Source organism: Varroa destructor, unplaced genomic scaffold, assembly GCF_002443255.2.
Source record: "Varroa destructor unplaced genomic scaffold, Vdes_3.0 BEIS01000006.1, whole genome shotgun sequence".
NCBI classification, from domain to species: Eukaryota; Metazoa; Arthropoda; class Arachnida; order Mesostigmata; family Varroidae; genus Varroa; species Varroa destructor.
The window spans coordinates 30,970,713-30,987,877 of NW_019211459.1; the positions used below are offsets into that span (position 1 = coordinate 30,970,713).

The window sequence follows — 17,165 nt, forward strand, 5'->3', positions numbered from 1 at the left end:
CTACCAGCAAAAAAAGAAAAAAAAAGACCGGATTTTGATTTTGTACAGTACTTTTGCTATTGTAGGTACCCAGGTCGTCCCACGTAAGAACTGCTTGTGGGAAATAGAAGTATTTCACACTATGCACAACAGGCTGCTGGTTTATGGAAAAAATTAGTAAAAAATAGGTTAGTAAAATTATAAGAAACAGAATTATATGCTACTGCAAATATCCCAATCGATTTTCATGTGTACATATATGTTGCCTTACATCTTTAAGGGGTCAATGTCCAACAGTTTCACTGCCACGTTGAATTTTATTACGTCAAAGTCAATTTTTGTCTCACGATTATTATACTAAGCCCATACCATCAGCGGAGTTGCTAAGTTTGGATACATACATGATACACTTGAAAGATATTCAACCTGCCAACCAGATCAATCGATCTGTCCGAGATATGACAAGATTCGTTCTACTTCTGTTTTTTCTAATTTCTCCTTTAAGGGCTAGCATCTTTGCCTATCTCTACTATTTGCTTTTGCTAACAAAAGGTTTGCGCGAATTCCTCGTAAGATGGACAAACGTAGCTTACTTCATAATAGTCAACTTCAATAATCAAACAAGCGAACTGCTGATGTGAATGTAAAGCTTAGAGAAACTTCAATAATCGACAGATTTCAGTTTTAACGAAAATGACTAATGGTTTCTTCTGTTTCTGTGCATTTAAAACTTTTCTATTATACGCCTAATACCTTGACTCGTTGCTTCGAACTTCGGAAAAAAATACCCACCTCGAGAAATCGCCTCCATTCTATAGCAATCTTTAGCAAATTCATAGTAGTTTCTCCTTTACTACTGTACCACTTGCATGGTACAGACAATACAATGCATATATCAAATTAACATAGCAATATGAAATTAAATATTAATTGTCTTCTACATGAAAAATAGGTAAGCTCAGACCAAAAATCAACTTTAAGATCCTTTGTTTACTGGACTGTTTCTTGTCTTTTAGCAATTGTAGCATTGACAGCAAGTAGCCTATTGTAGTCAATTGTTGTGCTACTTATACAATGGTCAATCAAAAACTTCGATCAGAAAAAATCGATTTTTGCCATAACAATAGCCCCCTATAAATTGAACCCATTTTAACTACATGAATAGCACAAGTTCACTCAATAACACTACTTAAAGTTCATATTTTATAAAACGGTACCACCTTTATACATCTTTCATAAAGATTTAGTTGGTTTTCGTCGTCGGTATAAGTATATACGTATTTGTAAATCGTTGGGAACTACCTGTCAAAGTTAGATTTAAAATAAAAATTTAGTTCGATCTGACTATTTTAGAAGTTTCGTCAAATATTGGACATTTACAGCATCATAGCTTAATCTGCACGCAAACTACCTATTTTTGTCCATATAAAACTCATGGGGGCAAACCGATGTATACAGAAGAGCAAATAATGAGTCTTTATTTAGGAAAAAGTTTTCTAGTAAGGAGAAAGTGTTTAAGAAATTTGAACTACTTAAACCCTAAAAGTATTTGATTTCCGACTTGAAGGCTTATATCTTTCAAAGAGCGGACTCATGGTTTCATGCTCAACCCAAGATGTTGCCTACCTTTTCTTTATTCTCTATGTGGTGTAAAACAAGCATCAACTTACATATTGTGTACTTTTCGAAAACAGTAAAGCCTTTGTGATTTTCCTTGCCATTGTAATAATCTTTATTTAATGTCTTTGCTAAGTTTATTTACTGAATTAGTTACAGTAATAGCTTGTGCCTATTGGATGGAGTTCTTTGTCCAAGTGCTTTTTTCGCGGTATTTCTGGCTCTCGAAGTTGATTTTGTTTGAACCGCTGTAATTCCGCAAGTCAGAGATAAAACCCAGTCGCGTACTTTCTTACTGTTTCATCATACAGTTTCAGTCAAGAAAGTATTTTCGATGTTTTTTGAAAACGGTTGCATAATCTCCAATTAATAACTTATTCTTTTTACACCGAAGCTCATGTAAGCAAGAACTCTTTGTCACGAATCATTGTTAATTACTAAGGTATTCACACACACTAACTAGCTTAATAAATACTGTTTTATACTTCAGTCAGTAACATTCACTGCCTAAACAATTTATGTAATCCTAAACTTCTATATATATATAAAACAACTTATGTGGTAAATTATGTAAACGTTCCTATATTTTTTCCCGAATACCTTTAATAGTTTTAACTGGATACCTTTAGTTAAATTGGCCGACCAATTTAAACAAAAAGGTTATGTGAACTAAAAGCACAATTCTTAGGATCTCGTACTCTTATTTCTTTCTGAATTACATTACCATATCTAATTTTTAATATGCATTTGATAAAATTCATATAATATATCGAGGCCACACCTTGCATATCTTGAGTAAAGTGTAGTTTAAAAAATCTTTCGTTATAGTTATCGTAATACAAGGAGGTTATACACAAAAGGTTCGAAGCCAAAAGCGGTCCCGAATGTACATTAAAATAGTACAAAACATTATTTTTGGTTTTCAAACTCGAATTAGCAAAGTCCTACTAATCAACGGCGTACTCTTATTACAACTGATATGTTTTAAAGCTTAAATTAGCCAACTCCTATTAAGGAGCGGCGTACTCTAATAAGAACTGATGTGACATTTGACAGTCATCGAGACACGAAACTCAACTATTGAATTGAGCGGCGATCAAGGAAGACTGTTTAACAACGCTAGCCTGTAAATTTTAACTAAGTGCTATTTGATTAGCCAATAAAAAGTTACTTTTCTGTCATATCTCATATAGCCATATACTGATTCAAATTTATTTCGTGGCGTATATATAGCTGTTCGGAACGCTAAAAGCTTTCGATAGGCAAAATGAGGCATTCCCCACGAAGAAGCAGCCCACAGAGCATAGCTAATGCGCCGGCGCGCGCACGCCACAGGGAACCGGTCCTCTCTGTTATACACTCGATGGCGACTCGGTCACAAATGACGGCCGACAGCCGATGAGCAACAACGCGCCCCCAATGCCCGCCCATGAGTACAGCCGCGGGCGCCTGTTCGATGTCTGCTCGCTTCTGTGACCATATAAGGGATGCCGGCTGGGTGTCGAATCGACTCTCCGAAATCTTTCCGCTGGAAAGGAGATCCCCTCCAGACTTAGCGGGCTCCTGCGAGCTGAATAAAGACGCAACGCTATTTGAAAAGTTGTTCTTAAACTTAGTTTCCTTAGGCACTTTAGTAAAATCGATGTTTGCCAGAATGAAACGTTTGTTTGAAAAGTAAGTGGGCTCTCAACGGGGGCCGTATTGTAATCTGCTTACTGTGAATGACACTTGTTCATTGTCAATCCAGGCTTACATATTGTCATCGATACACCGGACGAAATAAACTTATATTTGGGTAGTCGTGATAGCCTGGGTGGGTAAGGCGTTGCGGGTAATTGGATCTGTCATGGTGGTCTTGGCGGACCGGTCGGTAGGCGCCATCTTATATCTGACGGATTGTTTAAATGTGGCGCCATGCGTGGAAAGCCACTTATATTTTTTGTCCCAAAGACATTTGCTACATTATCCGTCATTTTCACAGGTAAACGTTCCCTATAAACTAAACGTACTATTGTCTTGCGCAGGGCTCGCAATGCGAATAGTTGGTTCCATTGCCGCACGGCCGATGGTGCGTTGATGGACGATGTCATATTGAGCCAAATGTTATCACGCGTGTCCCCGATCGTGTGCTGGGAACGAGCATGAACATGTTTTTTGCAGTCGTAAGTGTTCTGCACCGATTCGACTAAGCTAGATACGCATGTCGATTTTTCACAGTGTCCTGGCTACTTGCACGAGACACGGTCGAAGTAGTTCTATGGTCGTTCCACGACAAACCTCATGCAATCCGTCACTGTGCCGCTGGTGTATCGGCAGCGCCATAACCATCACAACGCAGTTACTGACCATAGCGGGCGAGTTGTGGCCGCGTTAGCGGGTTTCAGCGGCGATCGTGGCGCCCTCATCGCGGCGGTTACGGCGGAGGGGTTTCGTTGTGCTGTGCATCAGCAGATTCAGGAGCTTTGCTTTGGGTAGCCCCAGTTGAGTGTCTAGCCGCCAGCTTCAAGGGAACGACAGGCAAGCGGCAACGGTGTGGCTATCGACGCGAACACTGTGGAGCTAAAAGAACGGTGAGCGAGCGAATGCAGCTAAACAAGGCTGTTGTACTACTACTTGTCGTGTGTTGAAAGGAAGGCTTAACGGAATAATAGCAGCGGCGACAGGGTTCGACGACGAGTCGGCGGCGACTCGCTGTTCAACTTCGCCACTAGTGGCCCTCGGTTTGTCGGCTTTCTTCTTCATTGTACGTAACGTAACATAGAGTAGATTTTGTTCGTTGATTAGCAAGTCGAGTTTGGTGAGTGCGGATTCGCTGGTACGATCGCAGCAGCGCTGCCGTTGCCGTCAGTGGTCTGATCGACAATCAGAGCTTTCTTGTAAGCACAGCCGCGGGTAGAGAGTGGAAGACGAGTCTCGGAGTGTTTGCCCGACACCCCTTCGTCCATATCGTCAAGAGTTGCTTATCGGTCGGGAATTGTCGGTATTAAATCGACCCGGCCGCTTGGCCACTCAATGTGAGAATCAAAATTTCGGCCGGAAATGCCGTCGCTAAATTAAAGTGCAAGTGAAGTCGTAATTAAGTGACACCAAGTGCTATGATTCTGTGGAGTGTGCTAACCGAGATTTAATAGCACAGTTGTGGTTTGCCCAGCCGGCTTTTTGGGGGGTGTGCCTACCCTTGTTGGCAATAAGGAGCGAAAGGCGGTACAGTGGGCATACGGGGGGGGGGGGGGGGTATTTTGAAGCGGGAGCCGTTGATACATCTCTTCTGTTATTTTGCTGCCGGGTATCATCGTGTGGTGCTATGTGTGCATGATTTCCAGACCGGTAACGGCCAAACAGAACCAGTCAGTGTACAGACACGCATTAGCCTAACCTGATAGCAGTCGTTAATAGCGACGATCATGGTGACGGCGTGTATCGAGCCATCATAGATAGATAGGTGCTAAAAAAAAAAAACTGACCAACAGCTCGCTCGCAACAACGATGATTTAAAGCAGAAATATAGCCATCCCAAAGTGGAGCCGGGCGACGGCTTGTACACACAGACAAGCACATCCTCGAGTCGGCCGGGCGGTGTACGTTAGGATTGTGGCGAGTAGTGTGCGATGCGTGCTGCTGGTAGTGTGACCACAGGATACTATGCTGTCGCTAGCATACGATATATGTATATGCACGCTACCGGCGGCATGCAGCAACGTGTCGGAAGGACGCCGTCACCACCCCCGTGGCTGGTCATGCAGCCATAACTGCATGCACAGGACACGAGTTGTTATTGCAACTGCTGTTTTTAGCATGTTACGTTTGTTACAAGTATCTGATACTGCTGGTGCTGGCAGGAGGTTTTCAATCGCCTTCAAACGGCATCGGTTATAGCAATGATTCGTCGAAAGGCAGATGGCGCGGGTAACGACGACCGTGACGATAACTGCGAAGACGATGACTGATTGGGTGGGTGATCACTGCCGATTCACCGTCAGTTCATAAGCTACGATTCGATGGACGGCTAACCAACCAGCGAATCTATAACAAGCAACGCGTTACAATGTATGCATACTCACGTCTGGCTAGCATAGCCTGTAGTGTAATTGCTAGTGCACTCCTTCCTTCAGCCGTCTGTAATAGATGGAACCAGCAGTCTGCGGTCGGCATTAGTTTCTGTCTACGGGGACGCAGACCGTCGGAAGACTTTTTGACGAATGCCAACTATTTTTATCATCATTAATGCCATTAGTGCTGTGCCGGCACAACTAACTCGAACCCCTTTACGCGGGCTTCGTTTAGTCATTGGTGGCTCTCAGCGTGCCCACACTTAGACGTGTACCTATGCGAAACATCTCCATGCCCTACTAAACATTAAGAACGCATGATACAACAGTTGTTTGTTGTTCCGTTGCTATCTTTCGCTGTAGTCAGCGGAAGCATAAACAGCACAGCATTATTATTTCCATTATTGTTACGAAGTGCAAAAAGCTTATTATGATCAAGAATTGTACCCCGTGCAGACTTCTAAACGACGTTTTCAATTGGAGAATCACGAGCTACTCGACGGCGCTTATTGTGGAGCTGACGACGCTCTTCTAAAACAACTGGGGACGGCCTGACCGCGAGTTACACAGCCATTCTGCCCTATAGCCGATCGCTCGTCAGTCAGCTAGTGCTCCTTGTGCATCTTCCCTTACTCCATCCATCCATCCATCCTTTTTATGGTCCGTAAGGACACGATAATAATCGTTGCTGTATAGAAACAAACAGCGGCAGCAGTAGCAGGCAACAGCGTTGCCAACAACCACGGCGATGACGACAACAGCGTCTTTGTGATTATGGTGAAAAGTTGTCGTTGTTTCCTTAAGATCTCGAGTTCTTTTTTTAGTGCTTTCTGGCCACTTTTTTGAGCCAGATTTTCTCTTTTTGCACACGCTGCTTCATCATAATGCCAATGCAAAGTCGGAATGACTCGATTCGCCGGTAACGGTTCTCACTGCTGCGACTATAGTAGCAACTCTTCCACAACTGGTATTAGCTGTCGATTGCGTTATTGTTGTTGTTATTATTAGTAAATAATCATATTACTGCTATTATTATAGTACTAGATACCCTCTTCCCCTTTTCCTCGCTATGGCTTCCAGCGGTGACTGGTAATTTATAAGAGCACGGCGTTGTCATGTGTGGATATATATATACGCTCTACCATACTATGGTCGCTCCTACAGTCCAGCGTCCAGGTCGCCATGATTGCCATCTTTTCACACAGAGTGCGTAGCTATGGTCACGTTATGCTGAATGTGATTTAGGCTTGCACTTCAAAGCAGTTAGGTGATCTTTGCTTTATTTCATCATAACCGTGACGCAGCTAACAAGAAGGAAGGCATAATGATGATGTTAATGTCTGTGACTGCTCTCTGTCATGTGTCTGGACGTAAAGGTTGTTCAGAACTTGCGGCAACTCTATCTGTCCTCTTATCGATTATAACGCCGTTCACGAGAAGTACGATAAGATACACGAATTTTTGTCGTCCCTTTTTGTCTTTTGTGGAGTTGAAACAACTCATAATAAACACGACAAATCAGCTAAGCACCACAACTAATTAAATAGGTAGGTAGAATAAAAAAAATAAAATGATAAATTTTCTTTTATTAACAAGGTAACAGTACAAAGTCGTTCCGATACTGACATAGGAACCATATAATAGTAGTCATTTCGGTAATTGGTAGCAGAGTTCCAGTTGAACCTCGTGAAACATTTTGTGGCTGTTTTATGCTCATTTGTTAAAACGAACACTCTAACTGGCATTTCAAATTCATCGCGACTCTTAAAAATGTTTTGAATTATTGCCGTGCAGTTGACCTCACTTCACTGTCTCAGAAAAAAAATGTTGTCATGACGCAAACAAAGAGTACTCCCGCTAGGTCTGTTCGAACCATCATCGTTGAATTTTTTGAAAAATTGCAATTTTAGTTTGTGCGTCCACAGTGATTACTAAAATCCATACTAAAAACGTCGAGAATGATAATGGTTGATCTCGCTATTCCCCTTTGTTTGTCACTAGCAAATGAGTAAGGGCGCTGGGATTATCTACTGTACTAAATATTTTGTCTCTGAGCGCGTCTCTCTGTTGGGCGTTGTGTGTGAAAACGACTCTCCTGGGGTTAATTTAGCGACTGGCCCTGGGTTGAGATCTTCGGCTAATTCAGAAATGTCTGCCAGTGATGACGCTTTATCATCTACCTGTGTCGTCTTAACTACAATTAGTATATTCCTTGACTATAATTGCACTCGTGTACAGTGACCATTAGACAAGGATTTGTCGCTACTGTTACCGGTTTAGAACCATCGTTCTGCGATTGTTGTATTGATTTGGGTGTCACCATGGGTTCGGCTCGACTGCCGCATGCAGATATTGTGTTGTTTATGGTGATAGAAATGAAGACGACGATAATGATGCCATCGTGGCTTGTCGCGACTGAAGTGATGACTAAGGGGAGCAGCAAGCAGCGGTTATTGGTAGGCAGCATCAGCACCGATCACCGCCGCCGCCGCCGCCACAGGCCGCCGTTCTATCGTTCAGCCCTGCCAACCCTCGTACTATAACAACTACTACTAGTGATGCTACGAGCACTCGCTCGCAAGCAACGGCGACTCGCCGCAAGCTAGGAAGCCGCAGCCGCCGCTGCAGCTACCAGCCGTCTCTACATCAGCAGCGCGAACAGACATCACCGACAGTGATTCTATGGCTTGTCCCACTGTGACGGCGACCGCTGCCGCCGCGGTGAGCAGTGGGTGCCGCGGCTACCATTGAGGGACTGTTGTTGTTGGTGTCGTCGATTTAGTTGTCGTTGATTCTCATCGTCCCTTCTGGACTAGTGGCCGGGCTGCTCGAGCGAGCTCTCGACAGTTGCAGTGCCGCGGCTGCTGCTGCTGTTGATCGCGATAGCTAATGGTAGTGGTGGGCAAGTCAACGGGAGTCGAGCTAGAGAGAGCCAAAGATATCGGAACGTTTCAGCTATTTTTGCATTATTGTCATGCACAGTTATTCTTCACGCTGTTGATGGTTTTGCTGCCGCTACTATTTTACACTTGCATGCGCTGAACGAATTTATTCTGATCGCGGAGTAATTATGTTTATTACCTTTTTTTGGGAAGTTTTTCAATTGATTGTACTTACGGGCAAGGAAAAGACAAGAGGTCAAAATGTCTGGATCGCTGCACGCAGACGTCCGATAATGAGTTTCTTTGTAGCTTTGCAGGCGTAACTTTGGTGCGTCAGCTTGTTGAAAGAAGGACTTTGTTTCGCTGACTGAATTTAACCGAATAATAATGGACAAAATTCATATAACTACTAGTGGGCAAGAAACAATGTTGTTTCCAATTACAAATATGCCAATAAGTAGGCAATGAAATGGCACAATATGCAACACTAATTATCATGAAATTTCGGCAGATTACGTAAAGCTATAACACAATTGGTTTCCATATATACCAGCGGCAACAATTTCGAAAAGCTTAGCAGTTTGTAGTGGGGTATACCAGATTCGTTGAAACTAACTGACTGATTCCGATAAGTCTTGATTAGGTCACCAAACACAAATTCGAGATCGTTCCTGTGTATTAAATCATCCCCAAAATCAGGAACCAGCAAATGTGGAACTTATTAGATCGGTAGGATTTTGAATTCTGATACTCTATTTAAATTGTAGGATTAAATTTCAGTTTCAGAAAAAAAAAGTAACTATAAACGCTATCAGTCACTAAATAAAGTCTAACTTTGTTTCATCATCATATATTTATACAAATATTAGAGTTTTAGTGTGTTGCATTTCATTCTGCGTTTAGAGCTAGCTAATGTATCAAACGCGTGACACACATTAAAGTAGCTTCGTTGTTTCGAAACATACTGTTTTAAGTTAGATCCGACACCTAGCACTTCTTTCAGCTAAAAGAATCTAGTTAGTACAATCTTAAAAAAAAGAGGCTAAAAATACGCCGTATACGGACCTTTAACGGAATGCAAGGGTGGGATTCTGCATTTCTAGGATTCGCTCTGCAACCGGTCTAATCATTGAAGACAGGGTTTGTATTTTAGTAAATGCTGCTGCCATAACTACAACGACAACAAAATAGAATTATAATTTCTCAGCCGTAGTGCATATTGTTTTATCTCATCATACTACACGAGGTCAGATGTCGTTGTTAGACTTTGATATCCTATATAATAGCACATCTTAAGCTGGTGTGTTTTACGCAAATACTGAGAAGTGATCAGTTATATCGGCATAGAGGTTTCAAGTGATGTTTTTCACTAGGGCCTTGTTACCTTAAACATGCGGTCATGGGTTACATCTTGAGCTGTGCTCTTGTAGACAATATATACATAGCATTCAAAGAGCAGCGTAGGCGCATATGTATTTGATTGTGTGAAATAAAGTAGCAATGAATCATGTAATCATAGATTTCTGGAGAGGAACATGGACGGTTGACGTAATTTCTGCGGTAGAATTCTTAGCTTGCATACGCTATTGAATACTCATTGGTGATTTCGTAGTATGCATGCTCACGGAAGTGTCTGTCTGTGATTGGTAGGCTTGTGTCACAAGCAAGTACGTTCGTTGCTTAACGATAGTTATCCTTCAGCGATTAACGGCAGATAGTTTGAAGTCTGAGTGTCAAAACTAAAACAAGGTCTTACATCAACGACGCTGAGGTCCTGCCTCTCTAGTACATATAATCAGTTTGTCTACCTAAACTTGTCTAGTCATTGGGTTGACAATATTAGGGTTACAGAACTGAGTGATATTTGGTTGCCGGTCTCTCGTTGTCGTCTTAATACTGGTATCTTCTGTCTCCTCACAGTTTTCGAACTTTGGCTATTTGTAACAATGTAACCATGCGTCTGCTGTGCTGTAGTGCTGTTGTCTTAATACTTGGGCTCTTAATGCAAAATCTCACTTATGCTCGTCATTGAGTATGGCACTGTGTCTATCTAATAAAATAGCTAGAAGATCGAAGTAAATTGTCTAATATAAACAGAAAACAGCTATATTCCTCTTTGCTTCGTGGCGAAGACCAGAAACGATCTAGATCACGACTAGCAATATGGTAGTTAGCTAGTGTGACCCCTGTTCATGATGACAGGCACTTTGCAAATAGCAGACCAAACGGCGAAACTATCTAGCTGTTGGCTTGTACTGTTTATGAATCCGAACTTGTCGACGGGGTGGGTGTTGTCTCTTCCCGTTTCTGTAGATCTACATAGACGACGTTTGAATCTGCGACGATGAAAGCGATGAGCGTTTTCGCCTCCTAGCTCTCCGACCGCTACTTTCTGCTCAGAGCAGAGCTTTAAGGCACACGCGGCCCTTGGAGTTGGCCACAGCCCGCCAGCACGGGTCCCTCTAGCATTGTTTACTGCGAAGTTAATTCGCTTGCGCTTGAGCCCATCATCGCTTCGAGTTTGCGTCATCTCGTAGCAGTTTTAGACAGAGCTGAGCGAGCTAGCCAGAGAGTATATCGCACTCAAAGGGTCAAGATGGGGCATGGGCTCGCGCGTTCGTAAGGTTGGCCGGGGTCGGTAGCCTTGTGGCACGTTGAGATATTTTGAGCATCCACTAAGTAACGGCAGCTACTACTATATCGGAGGACTCGAAGACGAGGATGGGGTGGGAGCCGGCGTGTCTGTTTTTTTGCTTTCAAAGGATACGGGAGGTAGTACAAAACATAAGCGCAAGAGAGAAAGAAGAAATAGAAAGAAGAGCAGAGAAGAAAATGTTGGGAGAGCATCGTGCCGATGCATTAGCAACAGCTACTCCGTTTGCCACTGGCCACCCATGCACATCTATGGAGCTGTTCTCCCTTGCGGGTCCTGGCAACGCTTAGCCGATCGACATCAGCAGCTGCTGTTGCAGGACTAACGGTCGCAAACAGGCAGGCAACCAGATACCACAGAACAGTCAGGCAAATCAGGCTTTTTGAGGTCTGTACTGCCGCTGCTGTTACTGTAGTCTGGGTGTTGGCTGGGATACATCGAGGCAGGTATCTCGAGCTTGGTTCGACACGAAAGCTCTGTAGAAAGGAGACGTTTGTAGAGTTTGCTGTTGCTGCGACTGCTACTGCATGCTTGCGTGAGACTTATAGTCGTGGTGCTGTTGTTGTTGTGAGAAGTTTAGCTGGCCAGTTGCTACGCGTACTGTTACGAGGAGCAACGCCCGGCGACTAGCGAGTCGGCCGACCGGCCCCGTTAGAGTCGTACGCACCCAGGCTAGTTGGTTTTGCTAGTTTTTGCTTCGCTTCGCTATAGAGTATAGATGCTGCTATTCGTTTATTGGGACATAGCGTTGGCTGAACGGCCAACAGCCGCGACTGCCGCCACCATCGCCAACGGCTACCGCCCTTTTCGTTCGACGTGCCCGAACGTTGCTTCACTTCCTGTACGCTACAAACAGTGCGCTATATTTCTTGGACTCTGACTGCTTTTCAGTAAATGGCCGATTGAAGACAAGCGAAGAAACAACGGCAAGCAGTTTCAGCAACGCAAATAGTGATCGGGTCAGTTTATCTCGGGTGCATTATCCTATTATAAATGTGTTACTACAGTCGTTGTCGTTCCACTAACAATATGATATGTCATTGCACTATGATTAAAGGAGCCTCGAGTGCTGATTACAAAACTTCGGTCAATTTTTTTTTAGCTGAGTAGAATTTGTAAAGGTAAGAAAATCAATAGCATTGGTTGCACCCAGCTATGGCATATTGCAAGGTTGGTGCATGATTTTGGGAATGTTAGCAGGCATTGAACTCATGAAGGGACTATCTAGGAAGAGTTTTACGGCTATTCAAAGATGAGTGTTTCCAAAAGCGGTGCCTTAATTTGTGAGTGGTAAGGTCCATGCGTTTTACCTTTGCGTCATCTTATCTAACAGTAATCTAGTGAATGACTTGTGCTATTGCTAGCGACTGATCCCTCTAAACCAAGCTTTTCCTTCCCACTTGCCCTTAGTGGACTTAATATCGTTTTTAATCGCAGGAAATCAAAGAACTAGCTCTTCCGTTGACCCTGAAATCAGCAGTCAGTTGTAGCCTGCTAGTCTCCCGACTGCTTCTTTATCGTATACTAGTTGCCTCACATATGCTTGAGCGATTATCGGTTCAGAGTAGTGCAGCTAGTTTGTCTGCACCAAACACAGGCATGTGCTAAACGGGTAATCCGATATGGAGTCTTTGCTCTTCTATTAACAAAGTCGTTGGGAGTGTATTTGTTCACAACGTGTCAAAAACGGCTTGTTTGGTACGAGTTCATGATACCAATTGTAGGCTATCATTCTACACCAGGACACCAGCGCGGCTTAGGCTAGATTTTAGGTTTGTACCATTTACAGAGGGCACTGTGATGCGTTGGTGCTGCTCTTACTAATATGGTACTACTGCGCTTCGAAGGGGGCGGCGAAAGTGGGAGCACGAACCGTCTGTCTTTTGGAAACCTATCCAATAGTCAAGAAACAGCTTTTAGCCAAAGGGTGTTGTCGAAAACAATCTGCCTTGCTGTGCTGATGTAGTTGTTGTTACTGCAGGCGAAAAGCTGTTCTGTAGTCTGTTTATCTGCTAGCTGGGTCTATAGCAGCAACAAGGGACAGGCTTGTCTAATTTCGGAGAGCGACACGCCAGAAACAGCCGCAGTAGTTGCAGTCGTCATCGCTGTCGCTTTGCGTAACAGCAATTGCAATGGCGCATCATACATTGTTGCGCCCTGGCTGATGTATTGTAAAGCGTTCAAGCGAAGGCAGCCATAAACGCGCGCAGTGCAGCCGCTAGGCTCATTAAGCGCATGAGGCAGCCAAGAGCCAACAACCAGTATCAATTCCTATTTGGGTAGTGGCAGAAGATGAGACGGTTTGCTCTCTTATAGCTTTTTTACCGTCGTCGTTGTCGCTAACCAATACCGCTTGCAGTAGATTGACGCCAGTCAACACAGAACGAGACCATCCAGATGGACAAACGGATTTTGACGATGAACAGAGCAGTGGCGGGAACAACGACTTTTGTTGGCGCTGCAGTCGATGCTGTCGGACCACCACCGACTACTGACGTCGCTGGCTATGAGGCGGTCGACGGCAGATGACAACAAAGACAAAAACAATAAAAGGTACATAGACAGCGAATTGCACTGCCGGTGTTGGCGTTTCTGTGGCTGCTTTAGAAGTGCAAGTAAAATACAGCAGTGACGGTGACGGCGGCGGGTTGTGTCGAGGCGCAAAGAGTTGGGAGTGGTTTGTCACGCCGTGTGCTGTTGCTGTGTACTTTACGTAATAGTAACAAGGAGCTATCCCGTATATCCTGCTGGCCCGTAGGCAAAAGGCGCGCAAAACGCTAGTGATTTTTTTCCTGAACGTTAAAGAGACAGTTGGCCACTTGCGTTGGCAAGGAAGCGAACAGGAGGAAATATTTACAATGAATGCAGGCGGTTGGTGGAAGGAGGACACGGAAACAGATTATCGTTTATATATATATATAAACAGCGACAATCAATTTGGAGCCAACGTACGCCCCTGTGTAGTACAAACTGCACCACAGACACCATCTCTCAGCGGTTGTAGACAACGTTGCTGCAATCTGTTTTCATTACTTATGCGTTGAGTGACGAGAATCCGGTCTTCAACTCATAAACTAATACGTATCGAAGAGCTATTCGACAAATAAGTACATGATCTTTGCATAGCTCGCCGCAGTATACTTTCCTGAAGTTTATTCATATCAGGCGTTATACTAAGGTTCTGAGATCAAAGATATTCTACTAATTGACGTTTTTGACTCATCTTCGATGAATGAGTTCAAGATCATGATCAGCCCTCTCATTACGATACACTAGGAAGTTGGGGAGATTGAATGACGAAGACGAGCCTTATTGAAGGGGAAAAGAGAATAATAACACTAATATGTGAGGTAAAACATGAAAACCCATTCTGAGCAATTCGGGACTCGCCTGCAAGGGTCAGACCTTGTTGCATCTAACGTGGCTTGTTCGTTCAGCTCATATACACATACGGCTTTTAAACAATTGGCAACTTTAACTTATTATTATGATATATTCTAGTAGCAACAGTATTCATATAGTCACATGCTTTCATTTGACAGGTTTTGTAGCCCGTTGTTTGTGTGTCTGTGTGTGTGAGCGTCTGTGAATATTACGTTAGTCGCTTGACAACAGCGACCAAAACACCCAGGAGAGTAGTCGCTGGAAAAGCCGCCGTAACCGGACGGTGCTAGTGACTCAGGAGCAGAAGGACTTCAAGTGTGCTGCGAAGTGAGCAGCCCAGGCTAAACTCACACAGACTACAAAGAAATATAGGGCAGAAACTCACCGAAGCGATGTCTTCCGGAGTGACTGTTTCCGTCGACGCCAAACAGGTGTACGATGATGTAAAGAAGAACAAGCATCACCGATACATTATCTACTCAATCAAGGATGAAAAGGTAACACGCGGGTTTCAAGAAGGTTTTATATATAACCTATTTATCGTGTGGGCAATGTTAAAGGATTCCGAATTCTTTCAACTTTGAGCTAGTAGGGGATAAATTATAATTATGCTTGACTCTTCGAATTATGTCCTGAATAGGTCCCATAGAAGGCGGTGTTTAATTTACTTTGTCGATTTACTGCTTCAGGTGATTGAGGTCGAATTCAAGGGCGACCGAAATGCGTCTTATCAGGATTTCCTTTCGCAGATGAAGGATCTTAAGGACCAGTGCAGGTACGAATCGAACCAAATTTCTTTTTCCTGATCGTCAGAGAAAGCTTAAGTTGATGCGGAGTACTGTAAAATTATATTGCCCCTTTTTTTTTCAAACCTGTTGTGTGAAATATTTGAGTAGTTTTAGGCGACTAGATTTGGATTTAGTGAAAAAAGCTTTTCTGATTGATGTGAAAGGCTCAAATTGATACATCAAAATGTTCGTACCTTCTACTGTGTATGCAAAGGCGGACTTATTTTTTTTTCATTTACCTATTGCAGGTACTGCCTATTCGATTTTCCTGCGCAAGCACCCCAGGAAGGTACGAATGAACCGTCGATGATCGCACTCGATCGCCTTGTGCTGATGACGTGGTGTCCCGAGGGTGCTAAGGTCAAGCAGAAGATGTTGTATGCCTCGTCGTACGATGCCCTGAAGAAGGCCCTCGTCGGCGTGTACAAATACGTTCAGGCTTGCGACTTTGAGGAACTCTCGCAGGAGGCCATCGAGGAAGCATTGAAGAAAAAGTAAATTGAGTTGGGACCGATATAATCATGGATAAAGGATACATACCACATATTGCGGGTACATCGAAACCCAACAAGACCCAACGGGGGGTAACCTAGCAAGCGACGGAATGGAAGGCAGATAGCAAATACATCTACAGACCGAAAACGACAACCAACAGCAGTAACAATAAGAACAATAGAATTACGCATCATACCTGATAGCAGCAGTAAAAAAAGTAGCAAAGGATATAGAGGAAAGTGAGTATAGGAACAAGACACTCGACGCGAAACGACGCGGCGCTAGTTTATAAGCAAAACAGCTCAACGTCACCAGTAGACTCCAACGGATGTCTAAACTTTTTCGTTGAAAGGGGCTGACATGATGCTGGCGCCAAGTGATCTTGATGAAAGGGCAAGTGTTAGCGATGAGAAGAGGCTCACAAAACCGCAAACCACTCAACACCGGAGAATCACTGATGAGATTGCAACACATCACTGGATCATCCGGATCACGGAGCAGTGAAATGGAGTTCACAGGGGTGACAGAACAAGGTCCGCATTAATCGGGAGTTTATTTGCGGTTTAAACACGCCGATAGCTCTCGCAAACAGCGATTGATTCTACATCTTTGCTCTGATCTCCAATCTAATTACAAAGATGCCCTTTGATCAACTCTGACGTGGTTCCAGCTTGCGTCGTCGTCGTACACAGCTTGTTCCTAAGATCAACTTTAATGACATTAATACGAAACGGAAAATAAACCTGAGAAACGGAATGACTAATAAAAAACATAACAGTAATAACGAAAAAATGATACTGAATTATAACTACGGAAACACATTGTGTAACCATACATCAACAACAACAATAGTAGACAAAAAGGTAGTCGTATGCCACCTTGTAAATCTCTCGCCCAAAAAATAAAAGCGGTGTGCGAACGCGCAAAGCTTTCTGACGTCATTCAATTATTATTGATAAGAACAACATTATAATATGAAAATAAATGCTGACAATGACGATAGTGAATATCAAGCGCTGAGTTATGCCAGCTGCTAAGTAAGGAAAGCCGAGATATGAGACGATAACGAGATGGTGATGATTACAATGACGGATTAATAATAATAAATATATAATGATAATAATTATGATTAAAGAATGATAACAAGATGGTGATGATGATGGTGCGATATGAACGCGAAATGGATAATTATGTAAGACGTGGACGGAGCGACGGCGGGTATAAGAGGGGCTTATTACATGTGGAGACTCGTGGAGCGTGGAAAAGTGAAGACATTTCGAAATAGGAAGATTTCACACGCCGAAAAAACGATATATAT

At 43.4% G+C, this 17,165-nt stretch overlaps 2 protein-coding genes across 5 annotated transcripts; one reads left to right on the forward strand and one right to left on the reverse strand.

Moving 5' to 3' along the window:
- Positions 1 to 1,432: 1,432 nt before the first annotated feature.
- On the reverse strand, positions 1,433 to 3,838 carry LOC147755116 (uncharacterized). Its single transcript, XM_086993813.1, has 2 exons — positions 3,313 to 3,838; positions 1,433 to 3,166 (listed from the first exon to the last, which is right to left on the reverse strand). The coding sequence occupies exons 1-2, from the start codon at positions 3,357 to 3,359 to the stop codon at positions 2,842 to 2,844; spliced, it is 372 nt and encodes a 123-aa protein (XP_086849939.1). The 5' UTR covers positions 3,360 to 3,838; the 3' UTR covers positions 1,433 to 2,841.
- A 242-nt stretch (positions 3,839 to 4,080) lies between these two features.
- On the forward strand, positions 4,081 to 16,783 carry LOC111252714 (cofilin/actin-depolymerizing factor homolog). Of its 4 annotated transcripts, none has more exons than XM_022811031.2 (4): positions 4,081 to 4,339; positions 14,723 to 15,061; positions 15,254 to 15,339; positions 15,601 to 16,783. In XM_022811031.2, the coding sequence occupies exons 2-4, from the start codon at positions 14,957 to 14,959 to the stop codon at positions 15,848 to 15,850; spliced, it is 441 nt and encodes a 146-aa protein (XP_022666766.1). In that variant the 5' UTR covers positions 4,081 to 4,339; positions 14,723 to 14,956; the 3' UTR covers positions 15,851 to 16,783. The 4 variants fall into 4 exon arrangements, with proteins under 4 accessions (XP_022666766.1, XP_086849937.1, XP_086849938.1 ...); XM_086993811.1 differs by lacking the exon at positions 4,081 to 4,339 and adding an exon at positions 6,406 to 6,612; XM_086993812.1 differs by lacking the exon at positions 4,081 to 4,339 and adding an exon at positions 11,271 to 11,622.
- The last annotated feature ends 382 nt before the right edge of the window (positions 16,784 to 17,165 follow it).

What these genes read in the sequence shown, in the direction of transcription:
- LOC147755116 (XM_086993813.1), bottom strand. Translation starts at nt 3,359, where the DNA reads ATGACAATATGTAAGCCTGGATTGACAATGAACAAGTGTCATTCACA. An exon ending in ATGAACAAGTGTCATTCACA is followed by an intron (nt 3,167 to 3,312) that starts GTAAGCAGATTA and finishes GTCTTTATTCAG; the next exon opens with CTCGCAGGAGCCCGCTAAGT.
- LOC111252714 (XM_022811031.2), top strand. Translation starts at nt 14,957, where the DNA reads ATGTCTTCCGGAGTGACTGTTTCCGTCGACGCCAAACAGGTGTACGAT. An exon ending in ACTCAATCAAGGATGAAAAG is followed by an intron (nt 15,062 to 15,253) that starts GTAACACGCGGG and finishes TTACTGCTTCAG; the next exon opens with GTGATTGAGGTCGAATTCAA. An exon ending in GATCTTAAGGACCAGTGCAG is followed by an intron (nt 15,340 to 15,600) that starts GTACGAATCGAA and finishes TACCTATTGCAG; the next exon opens with GTACTGCCTATTCGATTTTC.